This window comes from Nilaparvata lugens, chromosome 13 (assembly GCF_014356525.2).
Source record: "Nilaparvata lugens isolate BPH chromosome 13, ASM1435652v1, whole genome shotgun sequence".
Lineage (NCBI taxonomy): Eukaryota > Metazoa > Arthropoda > Insecta > Hemiptera > Delphacidae > Nilaparvata > Nilaparvata lugens.
Genome location: NC_052516.1, coordinates 31,522,159 through 31,543,831, shown reverse-complemented (window position 1 = coordinate 31,543,831; position 21,673 = coordinate 31,522,159). Strand labels below are relative to the sequence as shown.

General features: G+C 36.2%; 1 protein-coding gene across 1 annotated transcript in view; it reads right to left on the bottom strand.

The window, feature by feature from the left end:
• LOC120353949 (putative protein kinase C delta type homolog) overlaps positions 1-21,673 on the bottom strand; it is a 40,505-nt gene that overhangs the window by 10,758 nt on the left and 8,074 nt on the right. Inside the window, 4 exon segments of the mRNA XM_039439506.1 lie at positions 18,121-18,209; positions 18,211-18,276; positions 19,542-19,715; positions 20,984-21,206. Of these exon segments, the coding sequence (XP_039295440.1) occupies positions 18,121-18,209; positions 18,211-18,276; positions 19,542-19,715; positions 20,984-21,206 (552 nt within the window).

Here is a 21,673-nt window from a genome sequence, read left to right as displayed (position 1 = left end):
TCAATAATTTGATCTTATCTACCTATATAACTATTTTACTCTATCAATTTTCTGTTTTTTTCTCTTAAATATTTATATTAATTAAAACTTTTACAATATTTCCATTAATAAATAAATCCTTAGTTTAATTAATTAAATTAACGTTTTGGTAGAGAGTTAGTGGGGAGGATATTTTTAATATTCTTCCCAAGAATGGACATTGATATGTCCAAAGCTCCGCCAATTTATGTAGATGCATAACAATATGATTATTATCTATAGTTATTATATTACAAATTGCTTTTTCATATCATATTAAGTTCAATAGTTATTTTCTTAGTCTATATTATGTAAATTCATCTATAACTTTGCTGTATTGTAAGCTATTGTATAAGTGTATAAGCCAGTATATATTGTAATCTACATAAATAAAGTACTCAATCAATCAATCAATCAATCAATCAATCAATCAATCAATCAATCAATCTCTCTCTCTCTTTCTCTCTCTCATTTCATTCCAGCTATTCATTTCTTCATTGGTCCATTCATAAAATCATCATGAATGAAAACGTTTGTATTATTATTCATCTCCTCATCATCATAATAGGCTTATAATACTTGAAAATTGCCTTTGTGAATAAATCAAGATTGAAAGAGCAGAGGAGATGTAGAGAGTATGTATAGTAATGGAGAGTATAGAAGATACAGAGATAGGCTATTTACTTAGAAGCACAGTGTCTAAAGTGAGGTCCACGTTATGATGGCAGTGGAGAAAGATAGCAGAACAACGTTGTCAATAGTCAATCCTTGTCTTGTCAATGCCTTCTGTAGATGGTAGCTATTATTGATGTAATACTCGTTTAAAATGATCAATTATAAATTTATCAAGCAAGAAATTATATTTTAATTATCGTTTAATTATCGCAAGAAATTATCGTTTAAAATGATCAATTATAAATTTTATTAAGCAAGAAATTATATTTTTCAATAATTTCATAATGAATTATCATAATTAAGATGGAATACTTTGTTAAGTAGAGTATATTTGGGATATTGAAGCCACTTTTTTGCTCGAGATCCCCCTCCCCCCTCTCCCCCTCGTCCATCCCTCCTCCCCTTCCCCCCGCCCGTAGGGCGGGGGGTGTTCTAAAAATAGATTTCCCCTTCCCCCTGTCCAGTGGAGGTGAGGGGGAGTGAGTGAGAGGGAGATATATCTTTCTCTCTTTCTAAATCCCCTTCCCCCTGTCCAGTGGAGGTGAGGGGGAGAGAGTGAGAGGGTGATATATCTTTCTCTCTCTTTCTAAAAATAGATTTCCCCTTCCCCCTGTCCAGTGGAGGTGAGGGGGAGTGAGTGAGAGGGAGATATATCTCTCTCTCTCTCCAGGTGAGGGAAAAAAAATTTCCCTTTTAGGAGGAAAAATTCCCTCTCTGTCTACTGTCAAATTGAAGTGAATTCATATTTCTACATCTGATGCTATGGTGACAGATTGAGGTGAATTCTAAAGATGTGGGGGAAAAAATCTCTTGAGAGGGAAAAATTCCTTTGGTGACAAATTAAAGTGAATTCATATTTCTACATCTAATGCTATAGTGACAAATTGAAGTGAATCCATTTCGCTCTACTATGATAGAGATAGAGATCTCCTTCTTTTACTCATGTCATCTCTTTCCCGCTCCCTTTCCGAAAGGAGATAAGAATCAATTGAGAAATTCTCTCCCAGTATAGATGAGAGGGAAAAATTCCCTTTGTGACAGATTAAAGTGAATCCATATTAAAGTGAGGTCAATGACTCTCTCTATATCTAATTGAATTGAGAAATTCTCTCTCATCTAATGCTATAAATCTCTACGTTCTTTTACATTTTTTATCTGCAATATCGTACAAGCATTTCCAAAGTTCATCGGAATTTTTAACAACAGATAATGGCGAATCATTTGTACAATCATAATGTAGATGACCGCTGTCTAGAATATTGAGCAGTTCGAAAATCTCAGATAGAATCGAAAAGTGTACATTTTCTGTTTTTGTTAACGGTAAATCAACATCTTGACATCCTGTTGAAAATTTAATATTCTTCGCAATTGAATCAAATTCATTAAATGAAATTGACATCAAGAGACGAGATAATTTTTTGAATTTTGAAAAACCATAACACTGCATCTTGCAGATGTTTGATGCGAGTCGAATGAGGGGGAAAGAATTCTAAATTGATGATATGCACGTGCACTAAAGATTACCCCACACGTGCTGTCTGCTCTAGCTCTAAATTAATGAGATGCACGTGTTATAGGCACACGCGCACTAAAGATTACCACACACGTGGTGTCTGCTCTAGCTCTAAGCAGCAACTAAACTAAAAAACGTGAATGGGATATCGGAATGAAAAATCGTTTGAAGGCAGAAAACGTTTATTTACACATTTCACTACAACAACACATAACTTCATCTTCAATTCTAATTAGCTTATCTATACATAAATTATGAGGACGATAATAACATAGATAGTCTCTTATATCATTTAAATTCACCGTGCTTAGAAAAATGTCTTTCAATTGCTTCGCCAAACTATAATTTTCAGGAGTTGATTTCCTAATTGCACTTTCACACTCATCGTACCAATCAATACAGTTTTTTAACCTCACTTCCAATTCGTTGTCAGGAGCCAACCACTTTCTCGGATCCATGATGTTGAACGAATGAAGAAAACTAGGTGTAGGCAGGAACTATTATAGAGTAATTAAGCGGTCTTTCTTCATCAATTGACGATAGACAACATGTACGCGCTTTATGCAGTCTCAATGCATGCTGGCAATAAACACACTGTAGATCCTTTCCGTTGTAGAAGAATCCATAACGAGCAAAGTTTCTTTTCTGTGAATTTGTGTACATCGGAGCCATTTTCATACTTTGCATTCGATTGTTTTCGCACAAGAAATTATTTGTTTGATACATATTTTTAAACAACAAAGAATTATAATGCTGGGCGGAGAATAAGGCGCACCGAGAATGTGGATTATTTTTATGAATGTTGCATGCAGCATAACACCATGAACTAGTGAAAAAGCTGAAATCAGGTTTTGGAAAATCCTCTGGTATGCATTGTACGTTGCTATGCAATCTTCTTAAAAACTTTGCTTTCTCAGTTCCTTTTGTGAAAATTTTCTCATAAGCTGCAAGGTAATCACGAATTAATGACTCATTGTATTCTAAATCTCCATCTTCCCATTTTATTTTATGATAGTGACGTTCTAACCATGTTGCATCGTTATACAATTTTGCACTCAATTCTGACTTTGCAAATGGCGATTTGAAATGGAACACAATATAATTATTAAACTGATCAATTATGGCAAGTTCTTTCACAATAATTTGATTACAATCTTGTTTAAACCAGTGAAGATCAACTGTAGCAATTTTAGCAGTCGCTTGACCTTCTTTCTCTTCGTAGGCTTTGTCTCTCCCCTCAGCGGCGGCGGCGGGGGCGGCGAGCGCGGCGGGGGGTTCCTCAAATCCTCCTTTGTCTTCCCCCACCTGCAGCGGCTTCGGTAATCCTGCGTCTCTCCCCTCCTCCTCCTCCACCTCCAGCGGCTTCGGCGTACTGCAGCTTGCTTCATAATAGAAACTATCAAGATCGCACTGAATACCAATAGAGCGAGTTTGCGGCTTATCCAAAATATCAGAACACAAAGAATAGGACATGTTGACTGTTCAAAGGTGAAACTGATAATGGCTTACATTTGTTGCAGTACACACCTTATATAACCTGCAGTGATGCACTCTATCAACAAATTACTGAACTTCTTTCACCATACTCGTGAGAGGTGTATATTCCATCACACGATCGCTAATTAAAACGCAATAAGCGGAAGTATTTGCAGGTACTGCACTTTTAAATTCCATTTCAATACGAACATCTGTCGATGATTTCAAATGACTTGGTTGGTGTGAACAATCTACAACAATCAGTGGTGTTGAATCACAAAATGTTTTAAAATCGATTTCTGTTCCGAGTTCACTATTGATTGAATGATTATAATACGAGGGTGCGAAATCCAAGAACATGCGGTATAAAACCTCCTTCTTACCTAGCAGATTTTCATATGGATAATACTCATATAGGTAAGAAATCACCTTGCTATGCTTTCAACGAAGGCTATTTCAACGAGCCCCACTCCACCTCCCTCTCTTATGAGCACACACCAATCAAATAACTAACTAACCTTTGATTTGCTATGTCCTCCTTCCTCCTCCTTTGTACTCTGTTCTCCTCCTCCTCCCCTCCGAGGACAAAAATCCTCCCCTCCGAGGACAAAAATTGTCCTCCGTTCTCCTCCTTTGTCCTCCTCCTCTGTCCTCCTCCTCCACTCGTTTAGCAGGAAAGAAAAAATGAGAGAGGAATCGGGAGAAGGGGAGAGAGGTCAATGTCAACACTCAATGTCACAATAACTTTCTTTATTTTTAAATTATTATACATACATCAAAGCATATCTATGACCAAATCAAATACAGAAAGTAACTCTTTCCTTATTCCTACTGGGTGTATATTTAAAAACATCTAGCTTGATTCTAATTTTATAATTCAAATCTATGTTTGGCTTTTCAAATTCTTCCTCTAACCAATAGTTAGACACATACAATGCTTCCACATTTTCAAACTGTAAAATATACCGTATCTTGTTTCTATTGTACACTTCTTTTATTGCAATAATGACTAACTCTATACCTTGTGGTAACTCTTCTAATCTTTTACACTGTCCTACTTTTACTTTCCCTTTAATTTCCAGCATTGTGATGTTATTATACTGCTCCACTTCTTTTTGTGTGAAGGGAGTGTCTTCCAAGTTTTTCCATACATCTGACAGAAACTTAAGTGATTCTATTCTAGGAAATGTATGACCATTATAGCTTGTCATACCATTGACTGTAATTACACAAATTTTCTCTTCCCTTGGTAGACAAATAATTTCTTTTTTGTCAGTGTAAGGGATTACAAAATAACCCTCTTTCTTAAGGTCTTCTCTTGCATTGTATGCATTAATAAAAACATTTTTATGACACCCCTTTACAAAGTAAACATTTTTCGAACCTTCCTTTTCTCCTAAAACACCTACATATGCAAATTTTCCTTTATTATTTACAGTAAATGCAGTCACATTGTACACTCCACTTAGATCAAAATTTTGCCAATGTGAATGGAAATATGGATCAAGTTCCTCTCTCAAATTTTCTATTTCTTCCTCAAATTCTTCTAGCTGCTTATGCTGTGCCCTAAATGACTGTGTGGTTTCAAAAAACTCAGTTTTCCTCCGTTTTAGATCAATTTCATCCAGTTCTAGCTTACGCTTTTTGTCTGATAGCACTGTGATAGGAGACAAGGGCTGTAACTCTTTAACAGGGTATGGGAGAAGCTTACAAGTTATGTTTGCTCGTTTTCTTAAGACTTGTGGTATCAAGTTAGCTGTTGCTACAAGGCCCAACTCATCTAGGTCAACAACTTTGGATATGGTAGAGAAAACTGTGGTTGACTTGGAGAAATATGTCTCACCACTCTTAATATAACACTTTTGTGAGAAACTGATATTATTCTTGTTTGATAGATCCTCAAAAATTTCTACATAATTTATAGGTAGTAAATTGAAACTGAATGCAGAAATAACATAAGAAATTATTTTATTTCTATGTTGTGGGTCAGTGGGGAGCTTTACTTGTACACCAGTCAATTTCTTGGTATTGCTATTACCCCAGTAAACATACTGTAGAAGATCATTATAGACCAAACAACAACTATTTTTTAAATTATCTGTCAGTTTTCTCCACATTTTAGCCAAGGACACAGAATAAATTGGAGCATTTTGGAAATAGTTTCTACTATCATTCAAGAGTGACAAGCTATCTTGAATAGGGTCAAAGATTTTGCTATTGTCTCTATTTGTTAAACTATAGTTATAGATTGTAGCTTCCAAACGTGTAATACCATGCATTTTAGCTGCATCAGAGGTAAAGGTTTCCCGTAATCTTGTATCTGGACAGGCAATAAAGTCTACAATATGGTTACCTAACTGCTTATTTACACCAGGGCTTGTCATTTGACAAATAAACTTATTATAAATTTTTACCCTCACATTACTATTAACCCAAGTCAAGCAATCAATCCCAACAGTTTTATTGTTATCTACTATCACATTATAGTCTTCTTTATATTCTCCTTGAAAGCAGAAACAATGATTTGTAGTTAGAAAGTCACACATTCCATTCTTGTTGAATATTCCAGCAAAGTCCTGTGTTATGTCCAAGTCTAGTAGATAGAAGTGCTCCTTCCTCAGCTGCTCCAATAATCTCGGTAGTTCTTCTATCAATGTAGCAATTGGGACATCTGCAAGCTCCACTTTGTAAGGTATCCCCACTGGTCCTGGTATTTTTGTTTCACTTCGTTGTAATTGTCATTGCCAAGCACTTGTAGAATCTTTTGAGACATATCACTCCCACTGTCCAATAGGTAAGGTAGCTTTGCTTTGACTCCATGTTTAGCTGACACCATATTTGAGAATTTGCCTCTTAAATATAAGTTGAATGCACCACATATATCCTTTTTTAGAACAAAACGTCTCTTATCCATTGCCTCACAATCATCCAAAGCACAGATTTTCACAAGCATTATATTGTCACAAAAAGGTTCTGTAATAGGCACAAGATTTGAGTCATCCTGCACAAACAGTTCTTCCCCACCAGTGTAATCAATATTTCCAATGTCTGTCACAAGGTTGTCATTGCACATGTTTTCTGATAGAAGCCACAAACCAAACCGCTCATTGGTAGGCTTGATTTTATTACCACAGAGCATAGGCACATTAAACACCTTAGAAGTATCCATGTTTACTCCACCGTTGACACTATCAAACTGAACGAATGCAGATCAATGCAGTGGTATTATAGTAAGATAGTTGAGAAATGACGTCATACAGACTTATTGAAACAAGATTTGGATGCTGACAAAGACTGGTCATGTGATATGGTGTGTGATCATGTGATAGGGGTAGGAGGAGTGGGGGTCGTTGAAATAGCCTTCGTTGAAAGCATAGCAAGGTGATTTCTTACCTATATGAAAACTATAGCTGTTGAAGTTGACTTGTACAAGCTTTTTTAAAAGATTTATTGACATGCTCAAAAATGTCAATCAGGGTGGTCTACACTGAAACTATAGGTGTTGTCTCACTTTACCTTTAAAAGATTTATCGAAATACTCAAAAATGTCTAGACTGAAACTATAGGTGTTGTCTCACTTTACCTTTAAAAGATTTATCGAAATAGTCAAAAATGTCTAGACTGAAACATTCACTCTCTCACACTCAACTCAAGATTTTATGTTTTCGGCGCCAATATAAAGTCTTTATACTTGATCAAATCCATTTTTTCTGTAATAATTTGTACTACCTGATGTTCGTTAAGCCCATGATCTTTTGCCTCAATCCAATTCATATGGAAAGAAACTTCGGCATATTTTGATACTATATCATACGCCATTTTGTGGATAAATAGGCTTAGGTACTCAATGAAGGGCGCCGAACATTGCAGTCTCATGACAGCACCCTCTTCCGAATTTTTAATTGCCTCAGCTATTTCATCACGAACACTTTTCACAGCGTCTACCATCTCGTTTTTCTTAATAAAATCTTCAATATCATTTTTAGTTGCATACTTTTCTGCAATTTGTTTAATCAGATTAGCAATAGCATCTTTTGTAATAAACTGCTCAATACCATCCATAATATTAGCTTTTATTGCACCCGCCATTTCAGATAATCGTTTTTCAAACTCTTCCTTTGTTATTGAAGAACTAATCAATTTCTGCAAAGTAGATTCTAAATATTGCTTATCAATTCCCGATGGGTGAGTTTCATTTACTTTAGTAAAAATTTCTGTACTAAGTTGTTTCAATTTAGTATTGAGATAGTTTCTGTCCAACACCTCCAAATTCTTAATTTTATCTGATACGGCTTTTAATTTTTCATCTAAATAAGCCTTATCAACTTTATCGTTGTTAATACTGAGCAACTGAGATGAAAAGCTGTCTGTTAAAGTTTTCACTTCCCCCAAAGCACTCTCTAGTGTTTGTGTTCTCTCTCCAATAGCTTTATCGATATTACTACTGAAATTTTGTAAGGTGCTTAGAATATGTTCTCTTTCAATTATGCTCACTCCAATATTCTTTGTATTTTCCGAAACGAGTTTGGTTATTTGCGAATCTAAATAAAATTTCACAGCTTCGCTGATTCCTTGTTGATTTATCGATTCGATTATCTTCTGTGTTATCGAGTCAATATCACACGTAAGACTAGCTCCGCTAGAGTATATAGAGTAGAGTAGACTAGTAGTAGAGTATATTTGGGATATTGAAGCCACTTTTTTGCTCGAGATCCCCCTCCCCCCTCTCCCCCCTCGTCCATCCCTCCTCCCCTTCCCCCCGCCCGTAGGGCGGGGGGTGTTCTAAAAATAGATTTCCCCTTCCCCCTGTCCAGTGGAGGTGAGGGGGAGTGAGTGAGAGGGAGATATATCTTTCTCTCTTTCTAAATCCCCTTCCCCCTGTCCAGTGGAGGTGAGGGGGAGAGAGTGAGAGGGTGATATATCTTTCTCTCTCTTTCTAAAAATAGATTTCCCCTTCCCCCTGTCCAGTGGAGGTGAGGGGGAGTGAGTGAGAGGGAGATATCTCTCTCTCTCTCTCCAGGTGAGGGAAAAAAAATTTCCCTTTTAGGAGGAAAAATTCCCTCTCTGTCTACTGCTTTCTAAAAATAGATTTCCCCTTCCCCCTGTCCAGTGGGGGTGAGGGGGATAGAGAGAGAGGGAGATATCTCTCTCTCTCTCCAGGTGAGGGAAAAAAAATTTCCCTTTTAGGAGGAAAAATTCCCTCTCTGTCTACTGTCAAATTGAAGTGAATTCATATTTCTACATCTGATGCTATGGTGACAGATTGAGGTGAATTCTAAAGATGTGGGGGAAAAAATCTCTTGAGAGGGAAAAATTCCTTTGGTGACAAATTGAAGTGAATCCATTTCGCTCTACTATGATGAGGATAGAGATAGAGATCTCCTTCTTTTACTCATGTCATCTCTTTCCTCCACCCTTTCCGAAAGGAGATAAGAATCAATTCTTTCCACATCTAATGGTATACTAACAAATTGAACTACATTCATTTCGCTCTACTATGATGACAGGGTCAATTGATTCTTATCTCTTTCCCACACCCTTTACGAAAGCGAGTAAAGGGGGGAAGAATCAAGTTCCATTTGATCGAGGGTATAGTGTGAAACGATTCTCACCAGCCTTACAAAAGGAAGGAAGGAATCTAGTATGTGAAGATATTAGCTCTTTAGAGTAAAGTGACAGCTGCATTTGACCGCACGCGTCTCTCATCTGGTCCGCACCCTGTGAGGTCGTTTAATAACTCCTACAACGAAAACCGTTGCATGAAAAAATCGATTTATGTGACAAGTTTTTAGTCCTTAAAGTTACTTCAAACAACCTTCTTCAAGATTTATCGACATAGTCAAAAAAGACTAGGGTGAAAACTATAGCTGTTGAAGTTGACTTGTACAAGCTTTTTTAAAAGATTTATTGACATGCTCAAAAATGTCAATCAGGCTGGTGCAGACTGTAATTTGAAACTATAGGTGTTAAAGTTCACTTGTACAACCTTTTTTTTTTTTAAAGATTTATTGACATGCTCAAAAATGTCAATCAGGGTGGTCTACACTGAAACTATAGGTGTTGTCTCACTTTACCTTTAAAAGATTTATCGAAATACTCAAAAATGTCTAGACTGAAACTATAGGTGTTGTCTCACTTTACCTTTAAAAGATTTATCGAAATAGTCAAAAATGTCTAGACTGAAACATTCACTCTCTCACACTCAACTCAAGATTTTATGTTTTCGGCGCCAATATAAAGTCTTTATGACGTCATTTCTCAACTATCTTACTATAAATACCACTGCATTGATCTGCATTCGTTCAGTTTGATAGTGTCAACGGTGGAGTAAACATGGATACTTCTAAGGTGTTTAATGTGCCTATGCTCTGTGGTAATAAAATCAAGCCTACCAATGAGCGGTTTGGTTTGTGGCTTCTATCAGAAAACATGTGCAATGACAACCTTGTGACAGACATTGGAAATATTGATTACACTGGTGGGGAAGAACTGTTTGTGCAGGATGACTCAAATCTTGTGCCTATTACAGAACCTTTTTGTGACAATATAATGCTTGTGAAAATCTGTGCTTTGGATGATTGTGAGGCAATGGATAAGAGACGTTTTGTTCTAAAAAAGGATATATGTGGTGCATTCAACTTATATTTAAGAGGCAAATTCTCAAATATGGTGTCAGCTAAACATGGAGTCAAAGCAAAGCTACCTTACCTATTGGACAGTGGGAGTGATATGTCTCAAAAGATTCTACAAGTGCTTGGCAATGACAATTACAACGAAGTGAAACAAAAATACCAGGAACCAGTGGGGATACCTTACAAAGTGGAGCTTGCAGATGTCCCAATTGCTACATTGATAGAAGAACTACCGAGATTATTGGAGCAGCTGAGGAAGGAGCACTTCTATCTACTAGACTTGGACATAACACAGGACTTTGCTGGAATATTCAACAAGAATGGAATGTGTGACTTTCTAACTACAAATCATTGTTTCTGCTTTCAAGGAGAATATAAAGAAGACTATAATGTGATAGTAGATAACAATAAAACTGTTGGGATTGATTGCTTGACTTGGGTTAATAGTAATGTGAGGGTAAAAATTTATAATAAGTTTATTTGTCAAATGACAAGCCCTGGTGTAAATAAGCAGTTAGGTAACCATATTGTAGACTTTATTGCCTGTCCAGATACAAGATTACGGGAAACCTTTACCTCTGATGCAGCTAAAATGCATGGTATTACACGTTTGGAAGCTACAATCTATAACTATAGTTTAACAAATAGAGACAATAGCAAAATCTTTGACCCTATTCAAGATAGCTTGTCACTCTTGAATGATAGTAGAAACTATTTCCAAAATGCTCCAATTTATTCTGTGTCCTTGGCTAAAATGTGGAGAAAACTGACAGATAATTTAAAAAATAGTTGTTGTTTGGTCTATAATGATCTTCTACAGTATGTTTACTGGGGTAATAGCAATACCAAGAAATTGACTGGTGTACAAGTAAAGCTCCCCACTGACCCACAACATAGAAATAAAATAATTCTTATGTTATTTCTGCATTCAGTTTCAATTTACTACCTATAAATTATGTAGAAATTTTTGAGGATCTATCAAACAAGAATAATATCAGTTTCTCACAAAAGTGTTATATTAAGAGTGGTGAGACATATTTCTCCAAGTCAACCACAGTTTTCTCTACCATATCCAAAGTTGTTGACCTAGATGAGTTGGGCCTTGTAGCAACAGCTAACTTGATACCACAAGTCTTAAGAAAACGAGCAAACATAACTTGTAAGCTTCTCCCATACCCTGTTAAAGAGTTACAGCCCTTGTCTCCTATCACAGTGCTATCAGACAAAAAGCGTAAGCTAGAACTGGATGAAATTGATCTAAAACGGAGGAAAACTGAGTTTTTTGAAACCACACAGTCATTTAGGGCACAGCATAAGCAGCTAGAAGAATTTGAGGAAGAAATAGAAAATTTGAGAGAGGAACTTGATCCATATTTCCATTCACATTGGCAAAATTTTGATCTAAGTGGAGTGTACAATGTGACTGCATTTACTGTAAATAATAAAGGAAAATTTGCATATGTAGGTGTTTTAGGAGAAAAGGAAGGTTCGAAAAATGTTTACTTTGTAAAGGGGTGTCATAAAAATGTTTTTATTAATGCATACAATGCAAGAGAAGACCTTAAGAAAGAGGGTTATTTTGTAATCCCTTACACTGACAAAAAAGAAATTATTTGTCTACCAAGGGAAGAGAAAATTTGTGTAATTACAGTCAATGGTATGACAAGCTATAATGGTCATACATTTCCTAGAATAGAATCACTTAAGTTTCTGTCAGATGTATGGAAAAACTTGGAAGACACTCCCTTCACACAAAAAGAAGTGGAGCAGTATAATAACATCACAATGCTGGAAATTAAAGGGAAAGTAAAAGTAGGACAGTGTAAAAGATTAGAAGAGTTACCACAAGGTATAGAGTTAGTCATTATTGCAATAAAAGAAGTGTACAATAGAAACAAGATACGGTATATTTTACAGTTTGAAAATGTGGAAGCATTGTATGTGTCTAACTATTGGTTAGAGGAAGAATTTGAAAAGCCAAACATAGATTTGAATTATAAAATTAGAATCAAGCTAGATGTTTTTAAATATACACCCAGTAGGAATAAGGAAAGAGTTACTTTCTGTATTTGATTTGGTCATAGATATGCTTTGATGTATGTATAATAATTTAAAAATAAAGAAAGTTATTGTGACATTGAGTGTTGACATTGACCTCTCTCCCCTTCTCCCGATTCCTCTCTCATTTTTTCTTTCCTGCTAAACGAGTGGAGGAGGAGGACAGAGGAGGAGGACAAAGGAGGAGAACGGAGGACAATTTTTGTCCTCGGAGGGGAGGATTTTTGTCCTCGGAGGGGAGGAGGAGGAGAACAGAGTACAAAGGAGGAGGAAGGAGGACATAGCAAATCAAAGGTTAGTTAGTTATTTGATTGGTGTGTGCTCATAAGAGAGGGAGGTGGAGTGGGGCTCGTTGAAATAGCCTTCGTTGAAAGCATAGCAAGGTGATTTCTTACCTATATGAAATAGCTGAGGTAATTAAAAATTCGGAAGAGGGTGCTGTCATGAGACTGCAATGTTCGGCGCCCTTCATTGAGTACCTAAGCCTATTTATCCACAAAATGGCGTATGATATAGTATCAAAATATGCCGAAGTGAGTTTCCACATGAATTGGATTGAGGCAAAAGATCATGGGCTTAACGAACATCAGGTAGTACAAATTATTACAGAAAAAATGGATTTGATCAAGTATAAAGACTTTATATTGGCGCCGAAAACATAAAATCTTGAGTTGAGTGTGAGAGAGTGAATGTTTCAGTCTAGACATTTTTGACTATTTCGATAAATCTTTTAAAGGTAAAGTGAGACAACACCTATAGTTTCAGTCTAGACATTTTTGAGTATTTCGATAAATCTTTTAAAGGTAAAGTGAGACAACACCTATAGTTTCAGTGTAGACCACCCTGATTGACATTTTTGAGCATGTCAATAAATCTTTAAAAAAAAAAAAAGGTTGTACAAGTGAACTTTAACACCTATAGTTTCAAATTACAGTCTGCACCACCCTGATTGACATTTTTGAGCATGTCAATAAATCTTTTAAAAAAGCTTGTACAAGTCAACTTCAACAGCTATAGTTTTCACCCTAGTCATTTTTGACTATGTCGATAAATCTTGAAGAAGGTTGTTTGAAGTAACTTTAAGGACTAAAAACTTGTCACATAAATCGATTTTTTCATGCAACGGTTTTCGTTGTAGGAGTTATTAAACGACCTCACAGGGTGCGGACCAGATGAGAGACGCGTGCGGTCAAATGCAGCTGTCACTTTACTCTAAAGAGGTAATATCTTCACATACTAGATTCCTTCCTTTCTTTTGTAAGGCTGGTGAGAATCGTTTCACACTATACCCACGATCAAATGGAACTTGATTCTTCCCCCCTTTACTCGCTTTCGTAAAGGGTGTGGGAAAGAGATAAGAATCAATTGACCCTGTCATCATAGTAGAGCGAAATGAATGTAGTTCAATTTGTTAGTATACCATTAGATGTGGAAAGAATTGATTCTTATCTCCTTTCGGAAAGGGTGGAGGAAAGAGATGACATGAGTAAAAGAAGGAGATCTCTATCTCTATCATAGTAGAGCGAAATGGATTCACTTTAATTTGTCACCAAAGGAATTTTTCCCTCTCAAGAGATTTTTTCCCCCACATCTTTAGAATTCACCTCAATCTGTCACCATAGCATCAGATGTAGAAATATGAATTCACTTCAATTTGACAGTAGACAGAGAGGGAATTTTTCCTCCTAAAAGGGAAATTTTTTTCCCTCACCTGGAGAGAGAGAGAGAGATATCTCCCTCTCACTCACTCCCCCTCACCTCCACTGGACAGGGGGAAGGGGAAATCTATTTTTAGAAAGAGAGAGAAAGATATATCACCCTCTCACTCTCTCCCCCTCACCTCCACTGGACAGGGGGAAGGGGATTTAGAAAGAGAGAAAGATATATCTCCCTCTCACTCACTCCCCCTCACCTCCACTGGACAGGGGGAAGGGGAAATCTATTTTTAGAACACCCCCCGCCCTACGGGCGGGGGGAAGGGGAGGAGGGATGGACGAGGGGGGAGAGGGGGGAGGGGGATCTCGAGCAAAAAAGTGGCTTCAATATCCCAAATATACTCTACTTTGTTAATTGATTAATAATTTTACATTTTTTAGAAGACCATCTGGCAACAGAGCAAAGCGAGAAAGAGATAGCGATATCTGCTTTGTTGAATGATAGACAAGGAAAGCAATACCATTGCTAATCAGTCACTGCCATTATAAAGTGGACCTCATTATAGCAAGTAGGTTCTTAGTGTATCACTTTAAGTAGTATCACACAAGTAGGTTCAAGTTTCATCACTCTCTCTCTCTCTCACTAACACTCCTTTGGTAGAGAGTTAGTGGGGAGGATATTTTTAATATTCTTCCCAAAGAATGGACATTGATATGTCCAAAGCTCCGCCAATTTATGTAGATGCATAACATTATGATTATTATCTATGGTTATTATATTACAAATTGCTTTTTCATATCATATACAGTTCAATAATTATTTTCTTAGTCTATATTATGTAAATTCATCTATAACTTTGCTGTATTGTAAGCTATTGTATATAAGTGTATAAGCCAGTATATATTGTAATCTACATAAATAAAGTACTCAATCAATCAATCTCTCTCCAAAGCTCCGCCAATTTATGTAGATGCATAACAATATAATATCTATAGTTATTATATTACAAATTGCTTTTTCATATCATATACAGTTCAATAATTATTTTCTTAGTCTATATTATGTAAATTCATCTATAATTTTGCTGTATTGTAAGCTATTGTATATAAGTGTATAAGCCAGTATATATATTGTAATCTACATAAATAAAGTACTCAATCAATCAATCAATCAATCAATCTCTCTCATTCAATTTCAGCTATTTATCTCTTCATTGATCCATTCATGAAATCATCATAGATAGGAACGTTTGTATTATGTATCATTCATCTCTTCATCATCACCTAGGCTTATAATACTTGAAAGTTGCCGGTGTAAATAATAAAAGTATAGAAAATGAAGACGATGTAGAGAGTATGTGTAGAAGTAGGCTAACTGAGAGTATAGAAGGTATTATTATTATATCAGATTATCATAGATGTATAGAGGCATAGAGATTATAGGAGAGAATATTTACTTTTTTTTCAGAGGTAATGATCCTTGAAACACGAAACAAATATTAATTTCCAAGTACCATTTGTTTAATTCAAACACACAATTTGAGTTTGGATTAAATTTGAATTTGGATAAATAGTTCTAATTCTTCAAGTTTCTAAACTCTCCAACTCTTTAAGTATAGAAAATTACTCTTGGAGAGTTCAAACCAGTTGTATAAAAACACACATATGTTGTCAAATTCTACACAGTTTTATTCGGTACAGGACCATGGTTTCGTGACCACACCGGTCACATTTTCAAGTTGTCGGTCGTGTACCGAATAAAACAGTGTAGAATTTGACAACATATGTGTGTTTTTATTCAATTATGGAACGGTTCTACAATATTGACAATGACTCAGTCGAATTTTCAAACCAGTTGTGTTATAATGGAATAAAGGGTACCGTATTCAACAATTTTCACTGTGTTTCAATAATTATGAAGAGAAGATAAATGTTGATTCTCATACTCTTGTCCTATGAGAGGAACAAAATTCTAGTACTTCACACAGTCTGCCCACGCTAAATTAATTTGACGGGAAGCTAGAGTATGGGTCTCTTCACATTTTTAGCTACGCTACATTGAAATAATAATAATAATAATAATAATAATAATAATAATAATAATATAATAATAATAATAATAAATTTTATTGCCAAAAACAATGCATACAAAATAATACTCAATCATCTAGAGCATAAACTAATAATAATCTATATATAAAAGCGAAATGGCACTCACTCACTGAATGACTGACTGACTGACTCACTCACTCACTCACTCACTCGCAGAACTAAAAATCTACCGGACCAAAAACGTTCAAATTTGGTAGGTATGTTCAGTTGGCCCTTTAGAGGCGCACTAAGAAATCTTTTGGCAATATTTTAACTCTAAGGGTTGTTTTTAAGGGTTTAAAGTTCGTCTTTTAGCATGTATATTCTTCTTCTCCCAATCTCTTAATTATAATTGAAATTTCCATATCATATGTTACTATAGAACTACAATCTAGATAGAGTACCTCTTCGAAACAGTTGTTAACTGGCAACTAGATTAATAATTTTGTCAGGTTGGCATTAAGTTGAGTTGACTTTGTTAGGTTGGCACCAAGTTTGAGATTTAAATGCATTTATCGCGGAAAAATTGATTGGGCACTGCTACTTCAATCCTGGGAATATTATATTACTAGCCATCAGGCTCGCTTCGCTCGCCATATCCGTTCAGCCAGAAGTTTAGTCTGGACCCCCGACTGGATTGTCCTAACATATGATAAAAATGCTCTAATGAAAAATGCAGGCGAGCGAAGCGAGCCTGCTGATCTCATTCTTGGACGATCCAGTCGGGGGTCCAGGGGGCGGAGCCCCCTGGCTAAACGGATATGGCGAGCGAAGCGAGCCTGACGGCTAGTAAAAATAATACAATTATGAATATTATATACATTTAATTCTCTTGACAATAAATACTCTCATGCAAGGGAAGCTTCCCTGTACGCACGGAAGAGTTGCTGCAGACCCTAGAAACTCTCTTATAGTAAAAAAAAATAAATTTGTTTATCGAATTCCTTACATAATGTATCCAGTAATTATAACTAGGAAATGAAAAACTAGGCATTGAGAAACAAAAATTCGTGTTTGGAGAATGTAGCCGTCCTATCTCAAAGCTACGCTACGCTGGTCTGAACGGGACTAATACGTAGCTTGGATTTAACATTGGGAGATAGGACGTATTTCAGCATAGCTTAGCTTGATGTGAAGATACCTTAAGGGCCAAGACACATGGAACGTTTTTCAGGCGTGGTGGTGGACGAGCCGGCAGGGCAAGAAGCTTTCTGATTGGTTGGTTATCAGCTGATTCCCAAACATTTACCAAATCATTATAATTATTATTCAACGAAAATCACAATCAAATGAATGCTGTAATTCACTCCGAAGTCGGCAGGGCAAGAAGCTCTCCGATTGGTTGGTTATCAGCTGATTCCCAAACGTTTACCGAATTATTATAATTATTATTAAACGAAAATCCCAATCAAATGCATGCTGTAATTCACTCCGAAGTCGGCAGGGCAAGAAGCTCTCCGATTTGTTGGTTATCAGCTGATTCCCAAACGTTTACCGAATCATTATAATTATTATTCAACGAAAATCACAATTGAATGCTGTAATTTATTCACCCCGAGGACTTCTGCTACTGCAAATATTGACAACAGGGTAAACAGCTAGATGAAGAATAGAAAGAAAATAAAAATCTCAGTACCCTTTTTGAATTATTTAATCACAAAATGTTTCGGACATTGAAGCCATTGAAGCACTTGAAAATGGCATCAATGTCCCAAACATGTCCATAATAATACAAAAAGGGTACTGAAATTTTTATTTTCTTTCTATTTTTATCACAAGTAGCCCTATACAGGAAAGAGATATGCTAGATGGAAATTCGATGAGCGCTACTTTACAAAAATTATTTGTCAGTCCGGTTTACCGAATCAGCTGATAATCAGCCAATCGGAGAGCTTCTTGCTCTGCCGACTCGATCACCGCCAGTGCGAAAACGCCTGAAAAACGCTCCATGTGGCTTGGCACTTATTCAGACTGATTCTGGTCAGAAAATGATGACATTTACCTGTAGACAATGCCTTTCTTGTGTAGGAACATCAACCCGGAAACGATTTCTGAGGCATAGAAGCGAGCTCTGCCCTCGTCGAAGCGACCCCGACTGTTGGATGTGGAACATCAGATCCCCACCGTTCAGGTACTCCATCACGAAGAACAGGTGGGACTGCAAATGTATAATGAAAACAAATCAATAATCTATACTATAATAAAAGAGGAAACTGGTTTATACACGTAGGGGATAGAAAATCCACGAATGACGCATCATCACGTCTCAACTACTTAATTGATTAACTTGAAATTTTGCATACAGATTCTTGATTTGCAGAGTATGATTATAGCCCTATTTCAAAGTCATCAATTTTCTTTCATCATGTCAACTTTTCAATAAGATCTTTGCGAAGCACGAGTTACTTGCTAGTAATAATAATTATTAATATCTGATGCATAGGAGAATGATTGATCATTACGAAACAGGCGAGACTGCAAAGGTATGTTGGAAAAAAATCATAGTTCAAATCAAATTTCAAATAGGCTGATATCAATCTTATAAATACTACAATACTTTAAATTGCCAAAAGTCTACTTCTATTCACAGGACTATTGAAGAACTGCGAAGATACATCAAAACAAATCATTAATTAATAATTCTGATGCTTAATAACATGAATGATTGAATGATCTCTCGATGATTTCAAATATCAATTGAACTATTTTTTCATGTTTGACTATAGTGCTGAACTTGAGAACAATTCAACAAAATAGAGTTCTATTATGAAGAGGAAGCGTCAGCCAATAAGAGAGCGTTGTGGGCGTGGCCTTGTACTGAGCAAGTGATGAGGGGAATTGTACTTGCTCGTGATTGGTCGACGTTCAAATAGGCTTCCACCAATAGAATTCAAGAGAGGAACTGTGAACAAACTATTTGTTTCTGTTATCAGTCCTATTCTACTTGTATTGGATCTTACTTTATTTTGAATTTGAATTTTCCATTAATACTCTTAAGTTTTCTATTCTAGTAATCTATAATAAAATAAAGGAAAGAGTTTGCTTATACACGTATGGGATGGGAAATTCACGAATGACGCATCATCACGTCTCAATTACTCAAGTAAATAGCTTGAAATTTTGCATATAGATTCTTGATTTACCGAGGATGGTTATAGGCCTATCTTCAAGATTCAATTACATCAAGTTTTCAGTTTGTCTAGTTCCCAATTGAACCTTTCTGAGCACGGGTTATCTGCTAGTACAGCAATAAACAGCGGTAATCCGGTAATAGTCCAGTCACGAGGTAGTGAAAAAGGACCATTTGGGGAATAAATTCCCCAAATCAGTATGTAATGAATAATTAGTGATTTGTAATGAATACGTAATGAGTAATGGATAATAAGTGATAAGGAATCTAATGAGTGATGATTGTTGACTCACCTCAGTCTGGAAAGTACAGAAGAGATGGCAAAGATAGGGATGGTTTGTGCCCAAAGCTAGAACCTTCCGTTCTATGAGGGTACATTCCACGTCATCATCTTCCAGAACCACATCTTTTTTCAGACATTTCACCGCGTAATAGCATTCGGTGCCTATTAGCTCTGCTAATAACACCTGCACAAAAACAAAAAAGAGTTGGAAGTAATTGAATCATTGAGAACAATCAGAGACAGTTAAATTTAACAGTACCTTTAATCTATCGTGCAATTTATTCTTTTCATTTCTACGATAGTTTTCAAGAGCTGTAATCAGTTTATCGTTCTAAAGGTGCATATTATCATTGGACAAAGGGCTCGTGGAAGACCCCGGCTACAATTTATCTGAAGGAAGTTAGCAAAGATCTAGGGATCCAGAGCTACATCCAACTGAAAAGTACAGCTCTGGACAGACAACGATGGAAAGCTGCCTACCACTCGAATCATTGAAGTTAAAGAAGAAGAAGAAGGTGCGTACAGACTTCTGTGCCACGAATACGCACATTTCGCTTTTAATGAGCTTATCATAATCTGCGTATTTCAATGGAAGAGGGGACTCTAATTGTCTCAACTTCGCCTACAGCACTTGTGATAATTCAAAGTGTGATAAATAAAGGCAATTATATATCTATTTTTGTTTCTGCGTATACAAATAGAGATATAATAAGAATAGAATATCAGCTGATGAAAAGTAAATTGCGCTTGTTCGTGACGCATACGTTTGTACCCACTCCTTTATGTTTATCAAGGTACATGTATTTCCAAAATTTGAAACTATTCCAAATATGAACTATAAAGACTATTTTGGACTATTTAATAAGACTATAACCTATGTAAAGAGTATTATTATTAACTTCAATTTTTCTTTCCATTACAAACTGCTTGTTTATGATCACTTTTGAATACTTAAATTATGACATACTGTAGGAGCCTGATTTGGATGATTAAAAGCTATCAGCTTTTACTCACGTTTGTGAGGCCTTCTTTGATTGATTATTGTGAAATTAACAATGGTTTAAATTTAACCGGCTTTTGTGCAACCGGGCCTCAGGGCACTCTTTCACACTTTTTCCAAACAGCGCCACGACCTCTATAATATCATCAGTTTTAGGAAAGCGCTGTCTGCTTTGTCTAATTTCAGACAAGGATAGCAACACCAATGTCAATCAAATACTGCCATTATAACGTGGACCTCACTAAAGGTGGGTTCAGAGCCACAGGGAAGCGATTTTCAAATTCTTGGTATGAAAATTCAACTATAATAGCTGTTTATGATAATTTATTGATCTTAATAATTGATGATTGAAGCAATTTTCAAACTCTTGGGATGAAAATTCAACTATAATAACTGTTTATGATAATTTAGTGATCATAATAATTGATGATATTTGGAATTTCACGACATACCTTCCCGAAACTCCCCTTGCCAAGGACCTTCAGGAACTGGAAGTCCTGTATGGAGTACTTCCGGAAGCGGGGTAGGGTGGTAGCGGGTGGAGTAACGCGACACCGGGACACCTCTGTACTGGTGACCACATCGTTCAGCCCACCTAAGCCCAGAGACGAGTCGCTCAACTGACGCAGAGGGGATCCTGAGCTACGGTCGCGTGATTCTGCTGATCCTGCAAAATATTACAATCATTTATTTATTCAAAAGTTTGTTATTGTTATTCATCTATGAATTTGCCATTCTCATTTATTTATTTGTAATCTGTTGAGTATGTATTTTTTCGGCATACTCACAACATTACTACTGAGCTTCCTGCAAAATATTACAATTATTTATTTATTCACAAGTTTGTTATTGTTATTTATTTATTTGCTATTGAATTATTGATAAGATTTGTAGAATATGCATTTTTACGGCATTCTAACAACATTACTATACTTAGCTCCATGTTATAATAAATTGTTCAAATTTTCTGCCCAGAGAGCGTAGTCGGCGTGGACTTGTAAATGAGGACAATTTTGTTGGCAACATTTTTAGTGCCGGTTGCACAACAACCGGTTGAATTTTAACCGTGATTAATCCCACAGGATGAATTATTCATAAATCACAGCCCCTATTGTAAACTTACCAACATATTTCACCGCCAT